Here is an 18,658-nt window from a genome sequence, read left to right as displayed (position 1 = left end):
TTTACTACAGTCCTCATCTTTGATCTATTTTATATGTTCAAAAAATGTCTAGTAATAACATTGTATTCTTTAAAATATGGAGAAATATAATCTTAAAAAGAGAGATTATAAAATGGATTCGGTTAACTCATCAAACAATACACCCCAATCGACATTGTCGTATAACCTTTGATCAAGTCAATTTAAAAGAATCGATCAGACTTGGTATAGACATGGGAGTGGTCAGGGATAGAATGAAACTTGACCCTGTTATTACAAAACAACAACTAAGTTTGGATGACAATCAAGAATTCTTTTCTTCAAAGGATGTATTGAGAAGATATGTCGACATTTTCAATCAATTCGATAGACCTTTTGTAGAGAACTACTTTGCAGACCATGTATCAAAGGATCTTTGTTTCTCACGTCATCCAGAGATGTTGGTAGCACTACACAGTATTCTATTGGAGAAAGGAGTAAAGGATCGATTTGCAACAGTAGAGACTCTCAAAAATGTAATGTGGTGTCAAGGGAGCAAGAGTTTCAACTATGCAATAGATCTACTTGGTGTGGTCATTGGTCAAAAGGATTACCCCAAACTGATTGAACGTGCATCTAGTTGTTCAAATGTACGTGTCGAGGCTACATTGGTCACAGCCTATCTCCCAGTGTACACTGGAGAAGTTAATTGGAGATCAATAGAAACCTTGAAGCAAATGTTCAAAGATAAAGAGTATAAGAGTATCAAGATGCTCTCAAAGTGTGGATCAAAATTCAAAGGTTGGGTAGAAAGAGAAGATTTCCACAATTTGGCAATCGATAGCAACAATTTGGATTTGGTAGATCAGATGTATAGGATTTCAGGAACATTCAGTCGAAAGAGTCTAGAAACTGCCTTTGAGACCAAAAATATTAGCATTATCCAATTTGTTTACTCAAGAATCAAAAGAGATGTACATTTTACAGAGTCTGGCCTCGTTACAAAAGTCCGCTCAATCAAGAGGAAACATCCAAAGCTATTTGAAGATATTCAATTTATAGAGGATCTTTACAACTTGTCTAGAAAATACTTTAAAATTACTTTTGATTTTCTGGGCAACCAAAAGATAATCAACAAATCATCAAGACAATCATTAATTGATCAAAAAGAATTTTTAAATCTATTTAATATTACAAATATTCCTTTATTTGAATTTAATACAAATAAAATAAAATAAAAATAAATAAAGTATTTAATTACATATGTACATTGGTTAGGTTAAATTTATTTGTTCAAGTAAAAATTCTTTAATTGATTCTTTCATTATTTCTATTTCGTTTGCAGTGTCTATCGGTAGTATTGGAAGATTTAGAAAATTTAATTCCAACAAGTGAGATTGACACAATTCATCATCTGCATTGTGAATGATAATTCGTAGGCAATCTACAATGAGGGAAAAAGTATCTGTTGTCTTTACAGAACGATATAGAGTAACGAGTAGGAGAATAATACCTTGGGAAACACATTCTCCAATTTCCATAGGAGACATTCCATCCAAGATTGCTAAAAGATTCCAAAGCATTTGACAGGCCGACGGATCGTCAATCATAAATTTCCTATCTATCAACCTATAAACACTTAATGGATCTGAATCTGAATATTTTGTTGTTGTTGTCGATTTTATATTATTATTATTATTTAGTTTAGAAACTTTAGTTGTAAGAATTTTGATTAAATTACTATTGATAATATTTGCTTTTGTTGTATTACGTATCAATTCGTATGTTGTATATAAAATGTGGTCAATGATTTGATAATTGTCTACCAGTACTAGTAATCGATTAAAAGTACTGAAAAGTCGTTCATAGGTGAATATTGTATTGTTGGGTTGTTTTTCCGATATACCTGTAATAGCCCAAAGAGCAGACTCTAAAATAAAGAACCAATCATCTGTAAATAGGTCAATGTCTCTTGCCAAACTCTCCAACAAAAAGTTGTCTAAGCGATATTGTCTGAACACAGCAATTTCAAATGACGGGTGTCTCGAAAGACCTTCCAAAAACTTGGTGACACTTCTTGTAGTATTTTCGTTTGATAAAAAGTGTTGACATACAAATGGTAACATATAATCTATAATCTCTCTCCATTCTATTGGTGGATCCACACAACGTATGACCGATCCGAAAATATTTGATATTTCATCAGATAGTTGTGACATGACCGCCTCGTCTCTACCCATCTCCATGATCAATTTTAATAAACCATGTTTTTTTAATATAACATCTCGCCATTCTGGTTTGGTTGCAGTTATATTTCCAACCATAAATAATGCACATTGCATTATATTTTTTAGATTTACATTTGAATAACTACTAAGAATTTTAAAAAGTATTGGTATTATATCCATTTTTGCGATAGATTCTATACCATCCATTGTTGTCGTTATATTTATAATTACTTTTGATGATTCATTCTAAAAAAAAATAAATAAATAAATAAATAAATAATTTAAATTATTCTTTTTTTTTCTTTTCTTCTTACACAAACAAGATGAATATATTTCTTTGATTTGTTTAAATACATTAATTTAAATTTTAAATTTAAATGATCTAAATTTAATGTATCTTTTTCATTTTGGTTATAGTTGATGATATTTTTGTCATTTGTAAATTCATTTATAATATTAAATGAATCGGTTACAATGGTTAGGATGGTTGGTACGATCCCAGTATTTAATATATCATCAATACAATCCCATCCATTACCAGTATAAATTAATGCTCTTATTGCCATTAATGCAAATAGTACATTCCTTTCATTTTTAATATCTTTAATCATTTCTGATAATTTAAATAATGTCTAAATAATAAATAAATAAATAAATAAATAAATAAATAAATATTTATATTAGAAGATGTATATTTATAAATTCGACATTTCTTCTCTTACTCTTTTTTTTAATTGATTAATTAAAAGATTATCCAATTCTAATTTATCAAAATCATTTAATATAAATGATAATTTACCAAGGTCACGAAAAGTTCTAAACCTTATAAACATCATGTACTTTGATTTGATTCTAAATTGTAATTGTTCTTTGTAATGTTGATCAAGTGATTTGTATTGATTCAGTACAATTGAACTAAGTAGCCACCCAACTACAAAGATACGATAGTCTTCATTCTCGTCGACCTGTAGTAATCTCTTTTCAATAGCTTCTATCAAGTCTACACAAGTCATCATCTCTTCTGTCGTTATTTTTAAATCATCTATCAATCCTTTTGGATCTTGTATCTCTACAATCAATTCGATCAACTCTAATGTACATTCTTCTTTTTCATCATCATCTTCTTCTTTTAAATTATTTACTTTCTATTTAGAATATTGATTAGGTAAGTTGTTGATTCAATGTGATCTGATCTCGTATATATGTAAAGTTGATAGTTACATCTAAAGATTCTTTGAATCTATTCTTTTCTGTTTTACTCATTCTATAAATACATAATCTCTAATATTATAACACTGAATGTGATCTGCTTCAACATCATCAATTTTAAACATTGAAAATATTTATTTATTTAAATTTCATTTTTATTCTTTACTTAAGACTAAAGTATCTACTAAAGTTTGATTGTAAATCCTCAATTCAAATGGAGATGAAGAACTTGGGAGAGGGTCTAGGTATACATAAATGGGATCATATTGTTGACTATTTGTTTTTCTTTGCTGAGTGATGATTCCACCAATAAGAAACTGGCTTTCAAATACCAATACATTTCTATTGTCTGCATCCAATCTTTGAATTGTAAAATTAAAAAGAAAATGTGGATTAGAGAGATGTAAAGTACTAACATTGGTGTGGTTGATCACTTCATCCAATCTAAATAGTGCCGGGAACAGAGACCTAATGTCACAAGTTAGATGTGTGGTGTTGTGTGGTAGCCATTGTTGTTGTTGTTGTTGTTGTTGTTGAGAGATGGTGATGATCTTTGAACTGATTGAAAAGATTGAAAGAGGTTGCTGGTTGTATGGCATCAGGTTATGGCCATGTGTCAATGATATGGATAGATATTTGATGGTTTGTGGTACTTCAAACTTAAAGTCATCTTCAATGCCATTCAAGTTGAGTGTTTCAAGATTGGGTGGATAGTCATTGGAGGATGGTAACTTTAATTGTGATTTGTTGGTTTCCCAGCCAATGTGCGGATTGGCCCAGACAAGCTTTTTCAATTGTCGAGGTATTGAAGCTTGATTAATCATTTGTTTTAATTTAACAAGAGATTCTGGTAGTTGGATAGGTTCGTAAAGTCCCATGATTGATAGATGTGTAAGTGTTGGTGGGAATACAACTTTCACAAGTATATCATATCCAGAACATTTATGTATTGTAATCTTTTTGACACTGGTCGGTAAGGAATGGATGCTATTGGGTGGAATAGGTTCAGTGCAATCTAGAATAACTAGTTTCTTTAGAGATGGACACTGTGATGTTGGATTGACCCTTCCACTAATCAATATACTTTGATTCACATACAATTTCTCCAATAGTGGCATGACACAACGAGATGGGATTTGTGAACGATTGCATCGAAGCTTGAGAATCTTGAGTGACATAGGTACACTAATCCCAGTGATTGGTTGGTTGTCACCCTCTGAAACTATGTCATTGTCACCATCAAAGATGAGAGTCTTGAGGTTAGGTAGATCCTCAAGATCGATGAATTCATCTCGATTTGGATCAATTGATTCTCTATGGACTTGGATCTCGAGATGGACGAGCAATGTCAATGAGAGGAATGTATCTCTTGGAGGTATATCTAGTAGTCGTATAGTAAGAGAAGTCAGACTAGTTGGCAATAGACCAGGCCCAACATTTGACACCAAGTAATTGACGAATATTAGCTCTGTCAATGATAGGAATTTGGTGAGACCCAAGTCGACGAGTGGGTATTTGAGGGTGACACTGAGTTTCATTGACTTGAGTGTTGTGTGAGCACCAAGAACCATTCCGTATGTATGAACTGAAAGATGTTTGAGATTGGGTAACAAAGAGATGGAACCAAGATCGACCTCACCAGCGCTGAAGGATGATTCTTAGATGAATAGTGTCTCGATTGATGGTATCTCGTAGAGTGACTGTAGTGTTGTTGGTTGGTAATCTGTCATCAACGCAGTTTTAATGTTTCTCTTGTTGTTGTTGTTGTTGTTGTTGTTGTTGTCTCTTTTAACTGCAGTGATGCCATCTTTTATCCATTTTGGAAAGTCATCAAATCTGTATTGGTATTCTATGGTGTTGTTGTTTATATGAGGTAGTATGACTTGTTGATCAGATATACTATTCTCCAATATATCTTTAAATGAGTTAAGTTTAAATAGAGTAGTTGCTGATATAAACTGAACCGATATGTGTCCATCTTTTGTTAAAAGTTCAAACCCTTTAAACCTTGTAAGGTTTTAAACCACTATTAAAGTATAGCTTTTTACAAGTTAACAACAAACATACTATATCTAAATTATCATCAATAGATGATATGATTTGTGATAGTAATAGATTTGATAAAGATAATAGATTCATCAATATATATTACACATGATGGCTAGTACAAAAGTTTAAATAAATACTCGAGCTTCTCATTTATTTCTAGAATATTCAATGATCGATTATCAAATCTATTATTAATATAAATTGATATCAGATATTGATCAAAGACAATTGTCTGCTGGACGTCTTTGCTATTTAGCTGCTGCCGCAAGGCCAACTCTTACCAACCAGCTGCCGACCCTAAAAAGTCACAGTGATGGGTTGGTGCCATCGAAAAGTCGATAATCGGCTAGGTTGATGGGTAACCAAGGAACCTATAACAATAATGTTGGTTTCGAAAGTTGTCATATAAACTCATTTATGTAACACCATTTCTTACACCTTCTAATACTACTAGAAGGGAGGAATTAGACTTCAAAGTTATTGATAACCTTTTTTAAATAAAAGTTACCATAAAAATAACAGATATTATTGGAGGAGATATTATTATAATAATGGAGATATAGTATGTTTGTTATTAACATGTAAAAAGTTGTATCATAGCATTGGTTTAAGAAGAATGATTCAGTTTAAAGGAATAGTACCTATCAATGAAAAAGGAGATATAGAACAATTTATAGCATCAGCACCTCTATTCAACCTATTCTCTTTTAATGATATATTGGAGAGGAGTATTTCGGATCATCAGGTTATACTATGACAAAATCAACTACTTTGTAGACTATCCTGATTGGATACAACAACGTATCACTTTAAAAGATAGAGATGATAAAAGTAACATTACAACTGCTTTGTTGATGTATTCCAAACTAAAGTCATTAAAGTTACTCTATGAAACGATACCATCAATCGAGACACTATTCATCATTCAACATCAAAGTGAAGGGGAGGTGGTGGATCTTGACTCGATCTCACAGTACTTGCCAAATCTTCAAAGTCTGTCAGTTCGTACAGACGAGCTGATTCTTGGTCCTCACTCAACACTCAAGTCACTAAAACTAGATATCACCACCAGATGCTCACTCGTCGACTTGGGTCTCACCAAATTCATATCGTTGACGGATCTGAGTTTCAAAGGTAGTTTTTTGACCAATATAGGACCAGGTCTCTTTCCAAGTAGTCTTACGTCTCTCACTGTTAGATTGACAGAGGTACCCCCACGAGATACATTCCTTTCATTGACATCATTAGTCAAACTCAAGATTGGCCTGAAGGAAGATATAGAGGTGGAAGACCAACCACACATCGATCTCGATAGTCTACTAAACCTCAAGGTACTCGTATTCAATTTTGACTATTTCCTGATACAAATAGATGAGGACATTAACTGTAGCATCGAGATAAGTGTTCCTCCTTCACTCAAGATTCTTACCATTTGGTCTTCATCTGTAGTTATCCCGTCACGATGTTCCATGCCACTGTTGGAGAAATTTTATGTGTATCAAAGCATATTGGTTACTGGAAGAATCAATTTATCACAGTGTCCATCAATCATGAAACTCTTTATTTATCAATGCACTGAACCCGTCATCATCCCATCAACTATTAAAAAGCTTACAATCGATAAAGACACTTTAAAAAGAAAAATACTTGGTCAAATTAAATTTCCACCATTGCTTACTCATCTATCCATCAAAGGACAGCATTGTGAGTCTGTTGTGTTCCCACAATCGCTTGTCAAATTAAAACAAACATTCAACAGTCAATCTCAACTCTTTAATCTTCCCCAAAATTTGAAAAAACTGACTTGGGAAGTGGATTGGGAAACCAGTCTCCCAAAATTATTCTCATCCGGTCATCCTCTTCCACCTAATCTTGAAACACTTAAAGTGATAACTATTGATGATAATTCTTTGATCAAAGTTCCACCACCCACCAAATATCTATCAATTTTTCTGGACCAAAATCTGTCTCCAGAAAACCTTCCAATCTATCGAATCGGCTCGAGGATATTTAAAATTATCAACCAACCACAATGGCTACCACTCAATACCACTCATCTAACTTGTTACCTAAGGGAATCAAAGATAGCCCCAAAAACAATCTTTAGATTGGATGAAGTGATCAATCACACCAATGTTAGATATCTAACTCTTCATTTTTCTCAAACAACCTATCAATTTTCAATTCAAAGATTAGACTCTGACAATCTAAATGTATTAATATTGGAAACACAAACACTTCAAGGTGGAATTATCACTCAAAGAAAAACAATCAAAGATAACCAATATGATCCCATTTATTTATATTTGGGTGTAGGATGGTCTCCAATTTCTTTGGCATGGAGTTTTGAAATTAGAAAAGATGTGAATGGAAAATAATAATAAAAAGATTGTTTAAATCTAATTTATTTATTTGATTACTTTGGAATAATTTTCCAGACCAAATCTGGAATAAAAGAGTTACTAAAATATAAATAAATGGGATCATATTGGTTTTTTTTGATTGTTTTTCTTTGAGTGATGATTCCACCTTGAAGTGACTCTATTTGTACTACTAATACACTTCGATTGTCTGGGTCTAATCTTTGAATTGTAAATTGATGGGTAACCTCTGTGATGATAAGAGATAAATGTCTAACATTGGTGTGGTTGATAATTTCATCCAATCTAAAGATGATCTTGTATGGTTCTTTTCTTTTATCCAAAATTCTACAGGTAAGGTGAGTGGTGTTGGGTGGTAGCCATTGTGATTGTTGATAAGTAGTAGTCTCAGAGATGACTGATGTGAGTGAATAGATTGGATGATCATATTCCGATTTATCTATATGTTGCAAAGGTATTGATAGATATTTGGTGACTGGTGGAACAGTGTCAATAAAGCATCCTTCAATTTTGAATAGTTTGAGTGTTTCTAGATCAGGTGGATACGAGGAGGACGTTGGAAACACAAACTTTGTGGTTCCCGGATAGAATATTGGTTTAACTGTCCAACACAGACTTTTCAAATGACGAGGAAGTGAAAGGTCAAATTGGGTGGCTTTCTGATCCAATGTTTGTTCTAGTTTGACAAGTGATTCTGGTAGTTTGACGGGATCGTAATCTCCCAACATGGATAAATGTGTGAGTGACGGTGGTAATACAACATTTCCAAGTACATGAAGATTTCTAGAGTCTCTGTTGGTTTTATGTATTGATAGCGTTTCAAGAGTGGATGGTATGCTATTGGCCGGAAGAGGTTGGTCGCAATCATAGATAACGAGATTCTTTATCGATTTTGATGGCAATAGATTGATTCTTTTATCGATTAATACATTTTCAGTCACATATAATTTCTCCAACAGTGGCATTGTATATAAGGTTGGGATTTTTATCAATGCCGACTTGAAGGTAAGAATGGTGATTGAAGGAGGTATACTAACCTCAATGTAGCACCATACTGAATAGGTGTGGTCAATGATCGAGAGGGTCTTGAGGTTGCATAGACTGTCGAGATCGATGCATCCTTCTTTCATATCTTCTGCAACTGCTTCACTTTCCAGTGTGATATCAAGAGTCACGAGTGATGTCAATGATAGGAATGTATCTCTTGGAGGTATCTCTAGCAATTTCATAGTGAGAGACGTAAGACTACTTGGCAAAAGACCTGGACCAACATTTGTCACACAATAGGTTTCAAATGACAGTTTGGTCAACGATGTAAATTTGACGAGACCCAACTTGGCGAGTGGGTATTTGGTGCCGATATGTAGTGTCAATGACTTGAGTGTTGTGTGTGGACCAAGATTCAACTTGTATGCACTAACTACAAGTCGTTGGAGATTTGGTAACAAAGAGATGGAGCCAAGATCAAACAACTGGCCTTGTTTGTCATAACCATGGCCAGCAAATAGAGTATCGATTGATGGTACTTTGTAGAGTGACTTTAATGATTCTGATTCGTAATGAACCATCAAAGCAGTTGTAATGGTACTCTGATCATTTCTATTTACATTGATTCGATCTTTTATCCATTGAGGATAGAATGAGTGAGTTCCTTTTTCAGGTAGTAACACTTTATTATCTGATACACTATTCTCTAATATATCTTTAAATGAAAATAATTTAAATAGAAGAGCTGTTTCATAAAAGGGATGTGATATATGACCATTATCATCGAATACTCTTGTTCCTTTAAATTGAATGAATCTTCTTAAACTACTATTGTGATATAACTTTTTAGTTGTAAGCAATAAACATATTATATCTCCATTATAATCAATTGATGATATGATTTGTGATATTAATAGATTTGATAAAGATAATAGACTTGTCATTGTATGTCATGTGGTGAATGAATGATCTTCAAATGAGATTAAAAAAAAAAAGGCAAAGATGGATTTTTTTTTTTTAATATATTTTAATTTATTATTTAATCAAAGGTTCTTAATTTGGTTGTCATCTAAGAATCCCCAATCCAATTGAAATGGAGATATAATACTAATATTTAAATATAAATAAATTGGATCATATTGTTGTTGTTGGTGTTGATTATTATTATTGATTGTTTTTCTTCTTTGAGTGATTATTCCACCTGCTAGAGTATGTGATTCCAATACCAATACTTTTCTATTATCTGGGTCTAATCTTTGAATTAATATATCTCTACAAGATGTAAAACCATAAGCAGAGATTGACAGATTTCTAACATTGGTATGGTTGATTACTTGATCTAATCTAAATGCAACCTTTGATGAAGAAGCTCCACAAAGATCACATGTTAGATGTGTAGTATTGTATGGCAACCATTGTTGTTGTTGTTGTGGTTGGTTGGAATCTATTATTTTTTTGTTTAACCTTGAACCTATTGAAAAGATTGAAAGTCCCTTTGGTGTCATTTTAAGGTCTTTGTTCAAAATGAGTGATAGATATTTAGTGGGTGGTGGTATGTTGTCTATTGTTAGGGCAACAGCCATGTTGGTTAGTTTGACTGTTTCAATATTTGGTGGGTAGTCGGATGGATAAACCAAATTTGGTGTTTTGCCTATCCAAACCAGTTTTTTTAATTGTTGAGGAAGTGATGGGAATGCAACTTGATTGTTCATCAACTTTAGTTTGACAAGTGAATCAGGTAGTTTAAACCCATGTTCATCAAAGTTACCAAAGACTGATAGATGAGTGAGTGATGGTGGTAATACAACTTGGGAGAATAAAGATTTTTTTGTGAATTTATATATAGATAACTTTTCGACATTGGATGGAATGATCATGGGTGGAATAGGTTGATTACAATTATGAATAACCAATTTCTTGAGAGATTTGCACTGTGAAACTAGATTGATTTTACCACCACCATCAATCAATACATTTAGTTGTACATCCAATTTCTCCAACAGTGGCATTGTACATCGAGTTGGGATCTTTATGCACACTGACAAGAGGTTAAGAATGGTGAGTGATGGAGGAACACTCATCTCGATGTAATAGTTTTTGTTCTCTGGTGGAAAGCTGTCATCGTCGATCATGAGTGTCTTTAGGTTGTATAGACCGTCGAGATCGATGAATGGTTGTTGTTGTTGTTGGTCTTGTTCACTTTTGATGGATTGACTGTGATACAGACCAATCTTGAGGTACACTAGTGATGTCAATGAAAGGAATGTATCTCTTGGAGGTATTTCCTTTGGTCTTATATTTAGATATGTTAGACTACTTGGAAATAGACCTGGTCCTATATCTGTGACAAAAGGATTGTTAAAGATCAGTTTTGTCAGAGATACGAATTTGGTGAGTTCCAAGTCTGCGAGTGGGCATTCAGTAGTGATACTTAATTCAAGTGACTTGAGTGTTGTATGAGTACCAAGAATCAACCCGTATGCACAAACTGAAAGACGTTGGAGATGTTGAAAGAGTGAGACGGAGCCAAGATCCAATGTACTACCATACTCTGGGTATTGATGATAGATGAATAGTGTCTCTATTGATTGTATGTCATAGAGTGTTTGTGATATTGGTGCATTCTTTACCAAAGCAGTTGTAATGTTACTCTTATTTTGTCTATTCTCCAAAGTGATACGTTGCTTCACCCAATCAGGATAGTCTTTGTCATCTTGTTTTAACAGATCAGAAGACAAAACGATCTGTTGATGTGATATACTATTCTCCAATATATCTTTAAATGATAATAGTTTAAAAAGAGTAGATGTTGCTTTAAACTGTTTTGATACCTCTTTCTTGTCAGTATCGATAACTCTTATCCCTTTAAACTGAACTGATCTTCTTAAACCAATATTATGATACAAATGTTTACAAGTCAGCAATAAACATATTATATCTCCATTACTGTCAATAGATGATATAATATATAATAATAATAGATTAGATAACTTTAATAGACTACTCATCATGTGATGTGAATACTAATATAATTACAAGATATTTTTTTCGAAATGAATATTAGTATTTTGTTATTTTCTTTTATTCAGATTTATTATTATTATTATTAACCAATTCTTTTAATTTAATTAAACCAAATCTACGAGAAAAGATAGCAATAGTGATGCATTTTGGTAGATAGTATAGGAGATTAAAAGTGAATGAATTGGGACCGTACGAGAAACTAGCTGGTGGTTTTGGTGACAATGTCTTGTCCAATGTATATTTGACAAATGATTCCGAAGAGATGGCTCCATCTTGTGAAGCTGTTGAACGTTCGATCAAATAACCTTTGATGCGATCGTATAGTGATCCCTTTGATAATAATTGTTCAAGTTGTGGTTTGGCATTATTTGATATCTCTGATGTAATTGACCCAGGCATTACAACTACCACTTTAATATTAAATGGTATTAATTCTAATCTTAATGAATCTAAATGAAAAATAGATTAATATAAGAAAGTAATATAAATATTATTAATATAAATATTATTAATATTAATTTATAATATTTACCAGACCAAGAATGAACAGCAGCTTTTGAAGCACAATACATTCCAGCAAATGGAGTTGATGTCAAACCAACAATACTACCAACACAAAGAATGACACCACTCTTTTGAGCAATCATATGTTTTGCAACTGCATTGGTTGTATTGACAGTACCAAAGAAATTAGTTTCCATGATTCTATGTGCATCTTGATTATTCAATTCAACCAATGGTGAATAATCACTTATTCCAGCTAATCAACACAGAGAAATGAAAAAGTAAATACAAAGCACTAGTTCTTTACAAAGTCAAATGATCATGAAAGGTAAGACCTTTTCTTTCTTTTCTGTACATTACCATTATTAATTAATAAATCAATTCTACCTTCTTTATCAATGATAAAGTTTACAGCCTTTTCAATTGATTCTATCTTTGTTACATCCAATTCAACGATATCAAAACCTTCATTCTCTAATGATCTAATTGAATCCAAGTTTCTTGCTGATGCATATACTTTGTAATCTCTTCTTGACCCCAACTCTCTAACAAATGATTTACCTATCCCTGATGAACATCCTGTTACAAGTACTATCTTTTTATTCATTCTCTCTCTCTCTTTATATAACAAAAATTATACTTTAAAAAGTTAAATTAAAATTTTAATGAACATACACAAAAAGAAAGAATGAAAATATCTGTTTGATTTTTTATTTATTTATTTACTAAGTTTAATCTTTTAAGAGAATATCCATTTTAATTCAAATGGAGTGTTTGGAGAATCAGGATTATAGTATAAATAAATTGGATCATATTCTTGTTGTTGTTGTTGTTGATTATTGATACATTTTCTTTGAGTGATTATACCACCTTGAAGTGTTTGTGTTTCCAATACTAATACATTTAGATTATCATTGTCTAATCTTTGAATTTTAAAATTAAATGTTATATCTGAAGATATTTGGGAAATATATAGAGTTAGATATCTAACATTGGTATGGTTGATTACTTCATCTAATCTAAATGCCAACTTTGATTCAACAAATGAACACAAAAGTTGGCAAGTTAGATGAGTGGTATTGAGTGGTAACCATTGTTGTTGTTGTTGGGATACGATGGTTTTGTTGTTGGATATCTTTGAACTGATTGAATAGATTGGAGGGTTGCTTAAAAGTGTAAGGTAGTGTTTGGTGTTTTGTTTCAAAGGTATTGTTAGATATTTGATGGTTGGTGGTATAGTGTCAATCGTATATTCACCTTCTAGATCAACTAGATTGAGTGTTTCAAGATTGGGTGGATAGTTATTGGAGGATGGTGGTAATACAATGTTTGTTTGTGATGTGGTTTTCCTATCAGTTCCCCAAACTAGTTTTTTCAAATTTGGTTGAAGAAGTGATGGTGTACCGCCCTTGACCGTCTGATTTAGTTTGATGAGTGAATCGGGTAGTATAACAGGTTCATAGAATCCCAATATGCTAAGATGGGTGAGTGATGGTGGTAATACAACTCGACCGAGTATAGAATGGAATGCATAATGATAGATTTTTAAACTTTTAACAGTTGATGGGATGACTATGGTGGGTGGAATGATTTCCTTGCAATTATCAATAACCAGTTTCTTGAGAGATGGGAACTGTGACTGTAGATTGATTCTTCCATCAATCAATTCTTTTGCTTGAATATATAATTTCTCCAACTGTGGCATTGAACAATGTGATGGGATTTTTATTCCTCTGGCATACAACCTGAGTGTAAGAATCTTGAGAGATGGTGGGACACTCACAATGTAGTGGTCATACAAGCTATTGTTTGGGTTGTGGTCACTGATTATGAGTTTCTTTAGGTTGGCAAGACCGTCGAGATCAATGTATGGTTGTTGTTCAAGTGATGGACAGTTTGTAAAGAATAGCTTTAGTTTGACAAGTGATGTCAATGACAAGAATGTATCTCTTGGAGGTATTTCTTTTAGTTTTATGGTGAGAGATGTCAAACTACTTGGAAATATACCCGACTTGATATTTGTTACAAAATAACTCTTGAAGCTTAGGTCCGTCAATGATACCAATTTGGTGAGACCCAAGTCGACGAGTGGGTATGGTTTTGTGGTAGATACATGTAGTTGAAGAGACTTTAGCGTTGTATGTTGATGATGATGATCCTGATGGGATAGATCCAAACATTTTGTCCGAATCAAAAGTCGTTGGAGACTAGGTAACTGTGAGCATATGCTACCAAAACTAACCTTTTTATCTTCAATGAATAGTGTCTCGATTGATGGTATGTCATAGATTGATTGGTATGTTGTCGTTTGTGGATTCTTTACCAAAACAGTTGTAACAGTACTTTTATCAACTCTATTGTTCAGAGTGATACGATCTTTTATCCATTGTGGATAGTCATCAATTTTGTATTGGTCAGGTACAGGAAGTAAAACCTGTCTATCTGATATACTATTCTTTAATATATCATTAAATGATAAGAGTTTAAATAGAGTAGCAGTTGCTTTAAACTCTTTTGATATATATCCATTGTCGTTGAAAACTCTTATACCTTTAAACCCAATTGATCTTCTTAAACTACTATTACTGAATAACTTTTTACAAGTTAACAATAAACATATTGTATCTCCATTATCATTAATATCTGTTATAATTTGTAATAATAATAAATTAGATAAAGATAATAGATGAGTCATAGTATATTTGAACACACAAATAATCAAATGATTCCAAGACACTACTTTTTTTTCTTTTTTTCTTTTTAATTTATTAATTTATTTAAATAATACTATCATGATTTAAATGATCATGAAGATCATGATTACCTTTTAATATTTCATTTTGAACTTTTGTAATTTGATGATACAATTTTGGATTTAATTCTTTAACTTCGTGTAAAAGTGTTGTAGGTGGAGGTTCTGTTGTTGGAGGTATGAAAAAACCATGATTGGTCTTGTTTAAAAAGATATCATCCAATTCTTGAAAATCCTTATTGTATGAATCATTTCTACTATAGGTTAATGGTGAAGATGAAGATGAACTATCAACAGCTGTTGCTACTACTACTGGTTGAGGTTGAAAACTAAGAGTTCTTTTTGGTTTTGGTTCATAATTATAATCTTGAACCATAAAACTATTGGTATCTTGTGCACCAATTGGTAAAAGGGGTGGTTGTATTTGTTCATCAAATGGTTTCTTTAGAATGACTGTTGAGTTTGGTGCAGGCACTGGTAATTTGGAGGTGGTTGCAATTGGTGTGGTTGTAACTGATACATAGGCTGGTTGAGTTGGTAGAGGTGTATCTGAGAAATAAGCAGGTGATGAAAGACCTAGTATCTTTGTGGGTGGTGGTGTCTCTATCATTGGAGATATTGGGGAATCTGGTAGTGTCTTTGATCTCTCTCTAACTCTTCGAAGTTCAGATGATCTCGGTACCTCTGTATGAATTCTACCAAGAATCTTATTTCTCTTTTCTTCTTTGGTATTAAATACAGAGGAAGAGGTCGAAGAAGAATAAGTTGAAGGGACAGCAGAAGCCGAATTGGAAGTAGTCGTTGTAGTAGTTGTAGTAGTCACCCTTGAACCATCTGGATTTGAAAATGCAGATATCGTTTTAATCTTTGTCGATTCATCTTTACATAATGTTTCATAAATCGATTGTTCCATTCTAATGATCAATTCTGTCAATTTCTTTTCAATTGCTTTTTCCAATTCCTTTTTAATCTTTTTTTCAAACATTTTAAATATTGTCTTGTATAATTTGTTATGTTTACTTTTTAATATTTCAAGTTCTATAAAAAAAAAAAGAAAAAGAAATTAACAAAAAGGTATGGATGGATGGATGGATGTTTAATTTTTAGTTTATTTATACATACTAGTATCATAAATAGTACATTTTGTTTTTACATTTTGAAGAAATTTGTTATCTTTTACCATATCTTTTGAAAATGCTATTTTAAATTTAAGCTACAAATAGAAAAAAATGAAAAGGTTAATAAAGAAATGTTAATCACATCAGAGATATATATTTGTTTTTGATACTTGGGGGATTGATAAAAATGTAATGTTATGTGTAGTAGACATATAATAATAAAAATAATAAACTTGGATAGAATTTGTTTTTTATAATTACATCAACTCCTCTGGTACCAGTTGAAACTGTAGCAAATCCTTCATCTTTTAATCTTGGTATAGTTCTCTTTTTAAAATACCATTGAAAATTCTCCAATTTTAAATGTATATTTGTTCTAAGTTGAAATAATAATAATTAATAATTAATCATTAAAAATCTTTTTTTTTCTTTTTCTTTTTCTTACAATTCAATAGTGAATAAAGTTGAAACTGTACCACTTAATAAAAATGGATTTGATTGTACACAAGTAACCAAACCAAATTGAACTGATTTTGGATCCAAAAATGTAAATTTAATATTAATACCATCCAATTTAAATTCTGTTTTTGGTCTATCTTTTAAATCTAAAAAATAATAATAGAAAATTAATTAATATTTATTTTCTTATTTTCTAATATTTATATTTTTTTTTTCTTATTTTCTCTACTTACTTTCTTGATTAATATTTGTAATAGTAGGTAAAGGAATAATTCTAATTTTGTTAATTAAATAAGGAATAAGTAATTCTTTTAATTGATTTAAAACTTTATAGTCTATACGATATTTTGAATCCTTTTTCAACATGCTATGGAAAAGGTTTTTCAAATCTTCTATGAATCTAAGATTAAGTTCATCGTGTCTGAGTGAAGTGGTGAGTAGTGATAGTTGGATACGTAGTTCAATGACCGATGGAAGAGCACAAATTTCAATCAACATTTGTTCAAAACGATCAATTAAATTTCTACTTTTAAACTCCATCGATTCGTTCATCTCCAAATCCTCCATTGAATAGATTTGATTGACTATTTTGTTTACATCTTCTATATTTTGTTTGTAACCTTGATTCACTTTGACAAATGCTATTAAATCTCTAATGTTGGCCATTAACAACTTGACATTTAACTTGCTACCAATAATACTTTGTACGGCCAACAACATTTCATTGAGGATCGGTGCATCCTTCATTACCTCTTGTAAAGCCTCTCTTGAAAATGATTTCTTTTGTTCCTCTTTTGCAATTTGTACTTGTTTTCTAAGATTCTCTATATTCTTGACAATCAATATCATCTCTTTGTTTCGAAGTATATAGTTGAGTAGATTCTTGAGAGACTTTATAATCTTTTGTCGTTGATCTGCCTCGATGGTAAACATTTCAATGGTTTGTGATTCATCTTCAATGGCCTTTGTCAGATTGTTGATGACACCAACCATCTTTTTAAACTCCAACACAAAATGAATCGTTTCATCTGTATTCTTTAGCTCAGACAGTAGCTTTGCAAACAGCTTACAAATCTCTAAAAAGTAACCACTCTTTATGATAATCTCTCCAATCAGTCGTATATCATCTGCCAATTCCTTGTAACTACCAAGTTCCACTAGATTACGTGTAGTTGTCATTAACTTTGAAATGACCAATCTAAGAGATTGATCATTTCTATCCATAATACCATTGAAATCCAACGCTACCCTTTGAATGTTGATCAACACCTCTTTAGCCTTTTCACTATTATGCGGTGGTTTTGATTGGAATATATTATTCATATCTATTGAATCTGACCATGGTGTTGAAGTAGTTGTATGATTATGACGACTGTGATTTGGATGATCTAAATTCTTTTTCTTTTTTTTTAAAACTTTTAATTTTTCTTTTTCTATTTGTTGTTGTTTATAATATTGTTGATTTTGATTATTATTAATTATTACTTTATTTGCTACAAAAAAGAAAATAGAATTAGTAAAAGATAATTTGTTTGTTTTTAGATCTATTTACCAGTTTGAATAAATAATTGTTTATTTGGTTTTGGATGTTCAATGATTTGATGAGGAGTGTCATTGAATACATCCAATTTATATTCATTTAAATTATTGATAGGTTCTAAATATCCACCTGGTACAACTACTCTTTTTGGTGTTGTACTTTCAGCAAATGTATTATTTATATTTGGTGATGTATAATTTTCATATAAATTTGGTGTAGAATATCTTCTACTCCTACTATTATTATTTTTTGTATCCATAATTATTTTTTATCTCTCTATTAAATAAATATAATATAATATTTAAAAATGAACAAACTATCTTTCTTTGAAATATCAATAATATATTATTATTTTAACCAATACATTTAAAGAGAGAGAGAGAGAGTAGAGTGGATTGGTCTGGAAGTAAAAAAAAAACAAAAGTTTAGTTTAGTTTCCAAAAAAAGGA

General features: G+C 31.7%; 8 protein-coding genes across 8 annotated transcripts; 2 read left to right on the top strand and 6 right to left on the bottom strand.

The window, feature by feature from the left end:
* Positions 1-44: 44 nt before the first annotated feature.
* Positions 45-1,196, top strand: DFA_08333 (uncharacterized protein; the record flags this gene model as incomplete). The annotated part of the gene is made up of 1 exon (XM_004355769.1): positions 45-1,196. One exon carries the CDS (start codon positions 45-47, stop codon positions 1,194-1,196), a length of 1,152 nt encoding a protein of 383 aa, XP_004355822.1.
* A 140-nt stretch (positions 1,197-1,336) lies between these two features.
* DFA_08332 (uncharacterized protein) lies at positions 1,337-3,449 on the bottom strand (the record flags this gene model as incomplete). The annotated part of the gene is made up of 5 exons (XM_004355768.1): positions 1,337-1,372; positions 1,407-2,432; positions 2,501-2,818; positions 2,909-3,331; positions 3,408-3,449. The coding sequence occupies 5 exons, from the start codon at positions 3,447-3,449 to the stop codon at positions 1,337-1,339; spliced, it is 1,845 nt and encodes a 614-aa protein (XP_004355821.1).
* A 101-nt stretch (positions 3,450-3,550) lies between these two features.
* On the bottom strand, positions 3,551-4,966 carry DFA_08331 (uncharacterized protein; the record flags this gene model as incomplete). Its single annotated transcript, XM_004355767.1, has 2 exons — positions 3,551-4,308; positions 4,480-4,966. 2 exons carry the CDS (start codon positions 4,964-4,966, stop codon positions 3,551-3,553), a joined length of 1,245 nt encoding a protein of 414 aa, XP_004355820.1.
* An 87-nt stretch (positions 4,967-5,053) lies between these two features.
* On the bottom strand, positions 5,054-5,594 carry DFA_08330 (uncharacterized protein; the record flags this gene model as incomplete). Its single annotated transcript, XM_004355766.1, has 2 exons — positions 5,054-5,373; positions 5,582-5,594. 2 exons carry the CDS (start codon positions 5,592-5,594, stop codon positions 5,054-5,056), a joined length of 333 nt encoding a protein of 110 aa, XP_004355819.1.
* A 466-nt stretch (positions 5,595-6,060) lies between these two features.
* Positions 6,061-7,811, top strand: DFA_08329 (uncharacterized protein; the record flags this gene model as incomplete). Its single annotated transcript, XM_004355765.1, has 3 exons — positions 6,061-6,172; positions 6,222-7,657; positions 7,761-7,811. The coding sequence occupies 3 exons, from the start codon at positions 6,061-6,063 to the stop codon at positions 7,809-7,811; spliced, it is 1,599 nt and encodes a 532-aa protein (XP_004355818.1).
* A 49-nt stretch (positions 7,812-7,860) lies between these two features.
* DFA_08328 (uncharacterized protein) lies at positions 7,861-9,756 on the bottom strand (the record flags this gene model as incomplete). Its single annotated transcript, XM_004355764.1, has 1 exon — positions 7,861-9,756. One exon carries the CDS (start codon positions 9,754-9,756, stop codon positions 7,861-7,863), a length of 1,896 nt encoding a protein of 631 aa, XP_004355817.1.
* Positions 9,757-9,855: 99 nt separating this feature from the next.
* On the bottom strand, positions 9,856-12,947 carry DFA_08327 (uncharacterized protein; the record flags this gene model as incomplete). Its single annotated transcript, XM_004355763.1, has 4 exons — positions 9,856-11,835; positions 11,924-12,285; positions 12,369-12,596; positions 12,701-12,947. 4 exons carry the CDS (start codon positions 12,945-12,947, stop codon positions 9,856-9,858), a joined length of 2,817 nt encoding a protein of 938 aa, XP_004355816.1.
* A 132-nt stretch (positions 12,948-13,079) lies between these two features.
* Positions 13,080-18,468, bottom strand: DFA_08326 (uncharacterized protein; the record flags this gene model as incomplete). Its single annotated transcript, XM_004355762.1, has 9 exons — positions 13,080-14,085; positions 14,140-14,351; positions 14,583-14,983; positions 15,129-16,130; positions 16,215-16,305; positions 16,472-16,586; positions 16,656-16,815; positions 16,903-18,162; positions 18,222-18,468. 9 exons carry the CDS (start codon positions 18,466-18,468, stop codon positions 13,080-13,082), a joined length of 4,494 nt encoding a protein of 1,497 aa, XP_004355815.1.
* Between the last annotated feature and the right edge of the window lie 190 nt (positions 18,469-18,658).

This window comes from Cavenderia fasciculata, assembly GCF_000203815.1.
Source record: "Cavenderia fasciculata unplaced genomic scaffold Scf_ET2XIPL01COFD4-5, whole genome shotgun sequence".
Lineage (NCBI taxonomy): Eukaryota > Evosea > Eumycetozoa > Acytosteliales > Cavenderiaceae > Cavenderia > Cavenderia fasciculata.
This window is presented reverse-complemented; position numbering and strand designations above follow the sequence as displayed.